The sequence below is a fragment of the Mastigoproctus giganteus genome, chromosome 7 (assembly GCF_048544385.1).
Source record: "Mastigoproctus giganteus isolate SK-2022 chromosome 7, ASM4854438v1, whole genome shotgun sequence".
NCBI classification, from domain to species: domain Eukaryota; kingdom Metazoa; phylum Arthropoda; class Arachnida; order Uropygi; family Thelyphonidae; genus Mastigoproctus; species Mastigoproctus giganteus.
The window spans coordinates 11,937,612-11,949,939 of record NC_143581.1 but is presented as its reverse complement, the minus strand read 5'-3'; the positions used below and the strand labels follow the sequence as shown (position 1 = coordinate 11,949,939).

The 12,328-nt window shown below is 35.2% G+C and overlaps 1 protein-coding gene across 1 annotated transcript in view; it reads left to right on the top strand.

Annotated features, from left to right (window-relative positions):
• LOC150082519 (terminal nucleotidyltransferase 4B-like) overlaps positions 1 to 12,328 on the top strand; it is an 89,783-nt gene that overhangs the window by 55,151 nt on the left and 22,304 nt on the right. Inside the window, exons 6-7 of the mRNA XM_090377820.1 lie at positions 6,293 to 6,433; positions 11,683 to 11,896. Of these exons, the coding sequence (XP_090233946.1) occupies positions 6,293 to 6,433; positions 11,683 to 11,896 (355 nt within the window). The remainder of the gene's footprint in view (positions 1 to 6,292; positions 6,434 to 11,682; positions 11,897 to 12,328) is intronic.

Sequence of the window (12,328 nt, the reverse complement as noted above, 5' to 3'; positions counted from 1 at the left end):
CGCATGTGAAAATGAAGCTAAAAGGGAGGCGGTTTTCCAGTGATGAGGACCTTCTACGGGCTTGGGACAACGAGTGTGCTTTACTCCCTAGTGAAACTTGGCAGAACTGGTTTGAAGATTGGTTTCGGAGGATGGAGAGGTGTATTGAATGTAGAGGAAATTACTTTGAAAAAATTAAATAAACAAAGCTGTATTGCAAAACATTCCTAGTACCCTTTGTATGATGTATATAAGCATGCCATAATGCTATTAACTGATCTGCAAGGAACTGTTGGCTTTCACTTATAATCAGGAATAAAGGCCAGTTTAAGAGTACTAAATGGTGAGCTAGTTTCCTATTTGATTCCAGCTGTGTGTATGACAGTTCACTTTTGATTACCGGGGAGTCTTCAAGTACAACAGATGCATGTCACTTAAAGAAAGTTTACTTAATCATATTTCGTTATAATGATGCTTAAATTATCATCGGTGTTCGGTTTGTGACATTCCTCGCCCCCATTCGACACCTCAAAAATAATTTCAAAAAATATTAAAGTGTGCCACTAAACAACAGCAGTCCAAGCTGACTGAAAACAAATCATCATTGTAATGTTTATCACCAAATCAAAGTACCATTTAATAAGTAACAGGTACTCTGTGAATTTTACTTGTTCTGTGTTTACTTGATTCGTTTATTTACTTTGCTTTAACAGTTCCATTTTGGACCTGATAAAAAAAAAAAAAAAAACCCAAAACACTCATAAAGGGAAGAAGCAGCATGGGGAAAAGGAAGTTAAAGCTTAAAATGGGAATAGAAGTGGGAGAAAACTACACACGTGAGGAGGCATAAATTGAGGAAGGATGGTTGCAGGGTAGGTGTGCAGAGGTTTGCTTTTATCCCTTTTTAAACTGATAGAAACACAATACCCTTAAATTGGCCTTACTTTTATATAGTTTTCTTCTGAATAGACCAGTACTATTAGAGGAATGCATAACCAAATACTAAATCTTGCAAAGAGGTGGTGGGGTGCTGAGAACTTTGAACACCACTGCCTTAAATGAACAAATCCACATACACAGCAAACCCTGTAAAATCCAGTGCCTTTGGTGAATGGAGAAGACTACAACTTTGCAAGTTTTAAAATTAAAAAATTTATGGAACAATTTCTAAAAGAAAATTTTCATTATTTTTTTTTTTTTTTTTTTTTTTAATCTGTTAAGGCTGTATTCACTATAAAAATAACATTCATATTCTTGGTATTTAAGAGATTTTTTTTTTTTACTTTAACATGTTTGTGCATGACCACTCAATGATGAATGGTCATGTTTGTGCATGACCATTCATCATTGAGAAATATGTAAAAATTTATAGTGCAAGTCACCAATATAGATTTCTATTCTCGCCTTTTTTTTTTTTTTTTTTTTTGTTGATAATGTTATATCCCTATAAAAATTAAATATCTTTATATTGTTAGCTCTTTTAAATGACTATAAATGCTATTGCATGGCTTTTCATACTAAAAATTAACTCTTGTTTTTTTTTTTTTTTTTTTATTGATCAGTAACAGTGTGGGCTTTATGAAAATGAAGTACTTAATAATTTCAGTAGTTTTTTCCAAAATGGAAAGCTTTTTTCAAAATGTTCAAGGTGAACATTTTGAAAAATTTTAAATGTTAAAATTTTTTAATGTTAAGCATTTTAAATGTTAAAAATGCCATTGTGCTTTAACATTTTCTATTTCTTTTCTTTTTTTTTTTTTTAGATAAAATCTTCAGTACTGCTGACATTGCAGATATAAAATTTAACATTTATTGCTGAATTAGCTATTTTAAGCAATTTTTTTTTTTTTTTTTTTGTTTTAAATCATCACATATTTAGAAAAATTCATTTATCACTCTTTCCCAAGAGTAGTTTTCACAAACAAGCAAATGAAAGCCATTTCTCTTGCTTATTTAAGATAGTTGTTTGGTCTTTGTGGAAAGCTGAGTGTGGAAGATTCATATTACGAGGACACTCTGATATTCCAAAATCATCTAAGAAAACATGCCTTATTAAAGATGAAATGAAGCATCCAGAATCAAATTCTCATTATCTTACAGTAGCAAATAATGGAATCTGCCCAGACATGTGAATTTGACTTTGGTGATATTGGTACTCAACTTGTTATTTTGACTGCTCTTTTTTTTTTTTTTTTCTTTTTAGATAGTTTTTCTCCATCGTTGACAGGTGTTAAAAATACTGTAATTTTACCAAAAGAGATCAGTTTTTCTTGAAAATACTCCAGATTTGTGTGATCCAGGACATCTTATTATATATAAAAGATGGTTGTGTAATAGATTTCGTGTGGCACAGTTCCCAGTAACTACTTAAATACTGAAGTAGTTACATTGGAAGAATTTATTAAATCCATCTGCCCTGAAAGGTACTTTCATGACTGGCAAATCTCACTCTTTAGTTACCTTAATCAGTTTTTAAGTGGATTAAAGTAAATTATGAAACTGCAAGATTATGCAGTTTCAGCCAAAAAATAAAATGTAACGGACATTGTCTTTTCTCACTTCATTAACCTGTTCTAAGTACTTTTTGAGTTCCTCTTTAAATGATGAGTGCTAAGACCATAGCATCTGCTTTCAACAGTTTGTTTACTGATTCATTTGTCCTCTGAAATAATTTATTTAGATTTTGTTGAAAGAGAATATACTAATTGATGTTATTACATACCCTGCCCATTTGTTTTACCAAGTCTTAAATATAAAACTTAAAATACATACATAAGCCATTGGCATTAATGAATACAGAAACAGTAAGGGATCCATGATTGAACTCATATAGTAGTTCTAGAAGAGCAGTGACCATAACAACTCTCCTTCATCATCTCTCTATAGTAATTTTCCATTCATGTTGCATTGGGGCACCTCCATAGCCAATTGGGCAGGAGCAGCAGTGCATAGCACACGCTTCTTGATTAGACTGGGGGTTCAAGCAAGTGACCACCAAATACAGAGGATGCGGAAAGGTCAGGGAATGACCACCGCATATCCCCGGAGCAATATGGTCTCAGTTGCTAATGCTCCTTAAAAATAAAAATGTTGCATTGTAATTTATACAAGGATAGTTCATTACTGCTAACATTGGATAAGATCTGTTTGCTCTGATTCACTCCTCGAACATGGGGATCATGATTTGCCCTGTTGATTATGATGCATTTTGTTTCATGTGTCTATGTTGGGGTCATTGACCACAGTGACTGACCATCTTCAGTAATTTTCAAAAACATTACTTCTTCAGCAGACTGTCACAAATAATACCTTTTCGAGGGCAAATAGCGATTTGCACATCACTGACTGCTTGTAAAATTATCATAGATCTTAATGAATTCGTTGAATAGGAGGAGGATTCCAAGTTAGTTGAATAATGAAGTTGCCAGATTACTTGAGCAGAAACAGACAGCATGGAAAAGTTATATAGCAATAAAAAGTACTGAAGGCTATAACAGCTACAAATTGATCTGTAATAGTGCCACAAAGAAGGTTAGGCTGGCAAAGGCAGATTATGAGAAATTGCTAGCAGAGTGCAAATTTTGGGGACAAGGAATTCTTCACATATATAAATGCAAAGAAAAGAAGGACAAACCCAGCTGATGTTGCAGATGAACTCAACAATTACTTTGCATTGATATTTACAGAAGAAAACCCCTTTGACAATGAGAAATTATGGGAGTGAAGTTGAAAAATATGTAATTAATGATATTGAAATTTCACATGGTTATTTAATGAAAAACCTATAGGCGAATAAGGCTCCTGGGGTTGAGAGTATCACCGGACTCAGGAAAGTTTCCATTGGATTGGCAAAGTGCCAGTGTATCCTCAATGCATAAGAGAGTGTAGTGGGAAATTACCAACTATCAGTCGAACTTTAGCAGTAGGGATAGTCATGGAGGCAATGATCAAAGGTGGAATTCAGGATCATTTACATGGAAATGGAATTCTGAAGAATATGCAGCATGGTTTTGTAAAGGGAAAATCATGTTTAACAAATCTGGTTAGCTATTTTGACGGGGTCACTCATGAGCTGGATTTAGGGAATAATTTCGACATTGTTTAGATTTCAGTGAAGCATTTGACTCATCCTAAATGGGAAGTTACTTTATAAGCTGGATTGGACTGGAATCACAGGATAAATCCTTAGATAGATAGCAGGAGGCAGAGAGTTGTGATAAATGGTTATTCCTCAGATTGGGTTAAAAAAGTGGGTTTCCCCATGGATCAGTATTGGGACCACTGTTGTTTTTAATTTTCTTAAATTACATAGATGAAGGGATAGAGGGCATAATGTCTAAATTTGCAAATGATGTAAAGTTTGATAGAGTAGTTAACGATCACTGCCAAGCAGAGCTTCTTCAGCATGGTCAGAAAAGTGGCAGCTTTGCTTTGAGCTCCGAGCATTGTAGACAGATTGCAAGGAAGGCCCGTGGTGTCCTATTGATGATTTATCGAACATTTGCTAGTAGAGATAAGGACGTAATAATCCCATTATATAAGGCTATTGTTAGACTACATTTGGATTACTATGTTCAAGTATGTAGACTGCATCTAAAAAAACGACATCAAGCTTCTTGAAAGGATCCAAAGATGTGTAACTCGCCTAGTGAGATCAGCAAAAGGGCATCCATATGAGTAGACTTCAAATATGTGGGTTGCAGAGCTTGGAAACTAGGCAGCTTGGAGGAGACTTGATTGAGGTGTTTGAGGCATAAGTAAAATGAATGAAGATGAAATTTTCATTGTTATAAATGATTCTAGAACTAGGGGACATAATGTAGGAAGTTTTATTTTAGCCAGTGAGTTATAACTTACTGGAATAAGTTACCTAAATGAGTGGTTGAGGCTGACAGTTTGGAGAAATTCAAAGGTCAGCTGGATAGTTACTTATGGGAGGAGTGAATTGCATGTTTTGTCTATTTCCTTTTTGTTTATTCATTTATTTATTTAATTTTAATTTTTTTTTTTTTTTTTTTTTTTTGCTGGTGCAGCATAAGCCTTAGCCTTCCTTGCACCATATGGCCATTACTAATACTAATAATAACAGGTATGCCCACTGGAAGACTGCAATTAAACTTATCAAAAAAACAAAATTATTCCTTTGGTTTAATCAGTCTGTTGTGAAAAGGCAAAATTTTAGTTCTTTACATTCTACTTTCTCACTTCTATCCAGCTCTCCATTGAAAAGTGCCTTGTAGAATGAACTTGACTTGGTCTGCAATTTTGCATTCTTGAGATTTCAGTCAACCATAGTTAGCAACACATCAAGCCACTATAGTTGAACAGTCTTTGCTTGATTCAATATTAGGAGTGTGGATTCAATTTGCCTTTTTCTCTTCCAGAATCATTAGCCTGCTAAAACCATGTGGTAACAGCTTAAGTCCTCCATATCTATTTTTCTGTTTCTAGCATACAGTATGGGCAGTTAAAAAAAATTTGACTCATTATGTATTGACAATTCTTTGTTTTGTTTTGCAATTGTAAGAACTCAGAATTTCAATCTCTCCCCCCCCCCCTCCCTTTCATATTCTAGCATTCTCTTCAACCAGGTTTGAGGTTCTTTAAATTTAAAATTTTCCCTCCCTTTCATATTCTAGCATTCTCTTCAACCAGGTTTGAGGTTCTTTAAATTTAAAATTTTCCTAACTGCTTTTTTCTCAGTGGGAAAGTTGTTCCCCATCCTCCATTTAGTCTTAACAAATGACTGGTGTATTTGTGAAATGAACGTTAATCAGTTGTATCTAAATAAAAAAATAATAATTCAAAGTTTATAGTGAGAGATGAGGAAAAACTGTAGCCGTGCAACTAAATACTTGTTGAAGAGTAAGCATATTTAGCTGTGCTCATATGGTTAGCCAAACATCCCATACAACCATTGTTTTATTTATTTAGTTTTTCCCTTCAAATAAAATCAGCTTACATTCATTTAAGAAGTATGGTGATGATGTTTTTTAGACTAAACTGAAGAAGGGAGAACTTTCCCATTGAGTAAAAAGCATTTAATTGGCTAAATTTAAATTTAGACATTGTAAAATCTAAACAGTAACACTTAGTTCAATTTTAGCATCAAATTCAAAAATTTCACCCCAAATATGACAAAGTGAGATAAACCCTATTGCCTTCTAATTGAAACACACATGCTCTGTAAGTTGATATGTTGGTTTTTTTGTTTGCTATGGTTAAGTTATAAATAGTCATGCCATTAAAAATATTTTTAATACATATTTATTATTATTTTATTTTATTTTTTATTTTTTTTAAACTTTTATAGGAATTCTGTAGGACGTTTCCTTCTCTGCCAAAGTTAGTTCTGGTACTAAAACAATTCCTGTTACAGAGGGACCTAAATGAAGTTTTTACAGGAGGAATTAGTTCTTATAGTCTCATTCTTCTGACAGTTAGCTTCCTGCAGGTAATTCTCCATATTAATGAATTATGAATCTGTTTGTTTGGGTTTGAATAAAAAAATAAAATATAAATAAAATTTATCTCCCACTTATAAAGGTTTTATCAAAGCTTTATAAGTGTGTATGTGGGGGGGGGTTACTGTACATATACACTGGTGTGCAAAACTTAAGGACCAACACTTTCTAAAGGTTACAATCACAAAATCTTTACTTAAGGTACTCTTTACTGATGAGAGTAGATTCAGTCTCAGCAGTGATTCTGGACATCAGCTAATCTGGTAGGCGCCTCCGTAGCCAGGTGGGAAGGATCAGCAGCAGCAGTGTGTAGCACACGCTTCTTGATTAGACCGTGGTTCGAGCCCATCACCACCAAATACGGAGGATGCGGAAAGATCAGGGAATGACCACTGCATATCCCGGAGCAATATGGCCTTAGTTGCTAATTCTCCTAAAAAAACCAAATAACAAACAGCTAATCTGGTGAGAGGTTGGCACATGGTGTCACCCTGCAAACATCACTGAAAGCGATCGATGTGGCAGTCGAGGTGTTCTTGTCTAGGGAGGCGTTATCTTGGATGGACGTGCACAACTCCAGATACTGGAAGGCAGTACTGTAACCGGTACACGCTACTGTACTGAGGTAATCCTTCCCCATGTGCATCTGTTCCAAGGTGCCATTGGCCCCGAGTTCGTGTTTATGGATTGACCTGCCCATTCCGCCGATCTAAATCCTATCAAACACATATGGGACACTCTGGGGAGATGCCTAGTGGCATGTTCACCAGCTAAATATGCCGTTGACAGAGGAATGGGCGATGTTACCACAAGAACTTATCAATAACATTGTTCTAATTGTGGACAGGCGGTACAATGCCTGCATCGACATTAGAGGTGGCCATATCTCCTACTGAGGACTACCTCTTCCCTTTGTTCTATCTTTGCCAGTGATGCATCTGTATCATGGCAGCCAGTGCTACATTACCATGTTTGAATCAAGTCCCTCTATACCATTTTGTTTCCGTTGTTGTGTTGGTGTTGTTTCCTTCATCATTTCTGTACCTCACGAGGTTCCTTTGGTATGCTTTTCCCATATCCAGGCCACTCCTATGAGAATGTACAGGTGAAAACTTGACTGGTCCTTAAATTTTGCACACCAGTGTATATATGTCATACAGGGTCTTTTAAAAGCTGCATAATGTTGTATAACTGCCATTTTATCAAGTAATTTACATTATGTATCTAATCAAAACTGGCTGTTTTGATTTTGGTTTTTTCGGTGCATAATTCTTAACAGTGTCAGAATTAATAAATGAAGATGTTTACCATCACTCTGACGTTCTAACCATGCCATCACCTCATTAATGTTTTCAAACACTTTAATTTCTGGTGCTCTTTCTTTACACCAATCTACATTATCTTCTGAGTCATTCCCTATATCACTGCCTTTCTGTTTGTCAGTTGTCTTCCCACGTTCGCAGAGGCTGTGATTTCTTTCTCACTCAGGTAATGCCCAACTGGAGCTTCTACATCCACCTCAATCCAAGCAGCCAGATCATTTGCTTCAAGGCTGCCACCAAGTATGTTACAAACCTTTGTTTCTTGTTCTGAAAATTGCTGCTAATTCATTAGTAATCCCACCTTTTCCACTACATTTTTACAGCAGTTTTCACTTGCTATTTAGCTTACTTTCTCCCATACTAATCCAATATAATATGCAATATCTTTCAGTGTTAATTTTTTTAGAAATTCAAGTTCTAGAATTTCTAAGTTCACAACACCAGCAAGTAGCTCACTATGATAGTAGGCTTTGAAGGCTCAAATAAAGCTCTGGTCCGTGGGCTGAATTAGTGCAGTTGTGTTCCTTGGCAGAACCACGACTGATCTTGCCATCTTTCGATTTTAGGACATCAGCCAAAGGATGAGCTGGGCAGTGATCCAACGCCAGAGCCTTTTATTCGAGGTTTTTGGAAAGCAAGTGGCATCTCACCAATGGTACAAACTCACTTTCAAGCCACGAAGCAAAAATATCACTTATCATCTGATCATTGGAACTATTTTTATAAATCACAGGTAGAGATTTCATGTAGATGTGCATAAAACACTGAGGACTTCAACTTTTAACGATGTGCAATGGTTTTAGCTTGTGATTTCCAGTTGTTTATGCACAGTAGCAGTAATTCTCTCATTGTTAGTTTCCATGCCCACTTTGTGCTTTTTTAATATCCAGTGACTTGTCAGGAAGAAGTTTATAGTATGGTGCTGTTTCATCACAGTTGTACAACCGTTCATCTGTGAATTCACCATCTTGAATCACATTTTGCAGAAATTCGGGAAACACTTTTCTGCTGCTGTAATATCACCAAATGCAGATTTGCCTACAAGACTAACCTGCGATAACCCACGAAAAGCCTTCTATCTCCAAAGCCAACCTACAGAAGCTTTAAATGTGTCATTGTCTTCACCAAGTAGCTTATAAAATTTAAGTTTTTTTTTTTTTTTTTTTTATGAAACCCCCAAACACGAACGGTATCAAAACCTATATTACTTAGTACCTTGCGTGGGTCGAAGGAGAAGTATGGTGGGAGGGGGATGCCGGAAACTTTGCTCTAGAGACTAAACATGGGTTTCACCACTTCAAGCCTCCAATAAGCAAAGTGGTGGTATTTTGCCGGTTGATGAAAGTGATCTGCCACCTACTGCCTATGCTTTCAAAATCACCACACTTATATTGGTTCACATCATTGTTTTCAAAAAGTCTACTTTTCTTTCTTTGGAGGCCTAACTTCATCTTCTACGGAGTTTATGAATGAGTGCAATTTTTCTTCCTCTTTCATCAACTTTTTTTTTTTTTTTTTTTTCAGTTGTACTGATTTATTAATTTTGCTGTATTTATTTCTGATTCTCAAGAATTTACAGTGTTTTGAGAAAAACTAAATTAAAGCCAAACTATCCAACCTAAAGTCAAATGATTTCTCCATAAATCACTTGTCAATTCATGTATATTTTTGTCTAGTTTAGCCCTTAGTAGTTTTTGCTATCCTAAGTTTTTGCTTCTAGTCAAAGAAAGGATGCTATGTGCTGTTGTTTACAAAAATTTACTTTTTAACTAATGCAACACACTTGATGAACAGGAGTTGTATTCCCCTTCAGAGATAGCTGTAATTAGCATTCCACTGATATACTCTTTTATTGCATCTCTAGCTGAGGAGAGGAACTGGCATCTACAGTAATTAGTAATTAGTTTCTGAGTCCTGTTGTTTGCAAAAATTAACTCTCCAACTGAATACTGAATATATTGTAGTGAATATACATTCAATTTTTAGCTAATTTCCTCCTCTTGGAAATATGATAGCAGGATGTAGAGTAGATATGAGTATGTACAGTATTCACTTTTTCTGGTTTCCAATATGAAGTTGCTAGTTCTTTGAACACAATGGTTTTTTTTTTTTTTTTTTTTTTCATAATTTGTTTTGTGGGGACTGGATCATACCCACAGCATATCCAAAACTGCAGTATAAAGAGGTGTGTTGTATTGAGGTTGCACAGTATTTAAAAAAATGTTATGTACAAAGTGCTCGGTTTTACCCAAAAAAAAATTAAATTTATTTATTTATGGAATTTTCCTTACAAATTCTATAAACTCATTTCATCGGTGCACACCATCATAAAAACTCACTACCTGTAGCCCTCCTACAATCAGAAAATTCATTGTTACAGGCCCAAGCATTTTCCAAGAGCTCACTGCATGAGCCCACACATACACAGGAACTCACATGTGAAAGGTTTAATAATGCATCACCTCTGGATGGCATATCCAGTGGTTTTAAAATAAACAGCAAATGATTCAGCAGATTGTGTTCGACTGTCATCTATAATGAATTTTGGTGCTTATGTACATACTCATATCGCCTGTATCATCTTGCACCACTCTGGAGGCGCCTCCATAGCCAGGTGAGAAGGAGCAGCAGTGCGTAGCGCACGCTTCTTGATTAGACCGGGGTTCGAGCCATCACCACCAAATATGGAGGATGTGGAAAGGTCAGGGAATGACCACCGCATATCCCGGAGCAATATGGCCTTAGTTGCTAATGCTCCTAAAAAAAAAAAAAAAAAAAACCACCACTCTGGAAACTTTTTCGATTACATGTTAATTTAATTGCTTAATGTTAAAATTATCTCCTGAAGGTTTCCAGGGTGAGGTTAAAATATTTAGCTGATTAACATGGTTATTTAAATTTAATCCCAGTTTTTGTATAAGTTTACAGTCCATTAAATGCATTTATTGATATACCCTTTGTGGTCATATAAGAAGTTTCTGTTTTTTTTTCATTTTATCTGTGCCTATCATGTTTTTTTTTTTTATATCATAGTAGGTTATTATGAAATAAAGGCACAATCTTATGTGAGTTTAAACAGTGAAAACATTTAATGCACTACAGTTTCATTTTGGCAAGAAAAATTATTGGAAGTAATAACAGTTAGTATAAATTAGGCACACAGTTGAAGGGGGCAGTTACCTGAGGTACAACAAATATCTGCCTTAGATGTTTTTGCCAAATTGCTTACAGCTTCCTGAAGTGACAGGAAAAGGGGAACTTAAACCCTGTGTGTTGAAGGGAAACACACACACACACAGGATATTTTTAGATAATTTGGCAAATGTTTATTTCAGGTGACTGTCCTTGGAACTTTGAAAAAAATAAAAATAAAAAAATCTCACATCATCTGTTGATCCCCTCCAACAGTTTTAGTTCTTCCTTGAATTTATTCAAACTACTGACATTCAGAACAACAGAGAAATTTCTTCCAATGATTTGTAAATTTATAGAAATTTTAAGTATCATCCATTGGCATGCCACAACAATCAACTACCTGCTGGCTGAAAGAAAACTTCCTCACATCTACCTAACAAATTCTGACAGTTAAATTATAAATTACTTAAAAAATTTTTTTATCTTATATAATATTAGTTTTGCCTGGTGGAGTTGTGGTGACTTCCAGTGCCACTTGATATCAACACTGTATTAGTTTTGCAAAAGTTAAAAATACTGTAGTGCATTAAATGTTTTCACTGTTTCATGCATGTAAAATTGAATAAATGCAAGTTATAATGGTTTATACCAGTTTAACTTGTATTTATTATCAACTTACATAAAAGATTATGGTTAAAATTGAATGTGGTTTTTGTGTACTGTATCTTGACTTATTTATATTTTGTAATTTCATGGTTATATTTATTTATTTTTATGTTTAGCTTCATCCTCGATGTGATACAACCCTTCCCAATAATAACTTGGGAGCATTGCTTATTGAATTCTTTGAATTGTATGGGCATCACTTCAATTATTTCAATACTGGCATCAGGGTAAAAAATGGAGGTGCATACATCACAAAAGAAGAATTTCAAAGAGATATGATTAATGGCTTCTGTCCCTCTATACTGTGTATTGAGGATCCCCTTATGCCCGGTAAGAGATTTTCTATTCTTCTCTCTCTCTCTCTCTCTCTCTCTCTCTCTCTGTGTGTGAGCGTTACCACATGCAAATTTTTATTTATGTGTGCCACCTGCTGACACATCTATGGATGGCATATCCAGTGGTTTTAAAATAAACAACAAATGATTCAGCAGATTGTGTTCGACTGTCATCTATAATGAATTTTGGTGCTTATGTACGTACTCATATCGCCTGTATCATCTTGCACCACCCTGGAGGCGCCTCCATCTGGAGGCGCTACCACTGCTTATCTCAATATGTCATTAGACTTGGTCAGCAGTGGGAAATGGGACATTGTGTTGCAGAACATGCATCCATGGCTAAATTTCGCAAAATTGGTGGATGGGTTCACCCTTTTTGTTTATAGTGTTAAATTTTGAGTCTGTAATTTAAACTTGGGTGTAA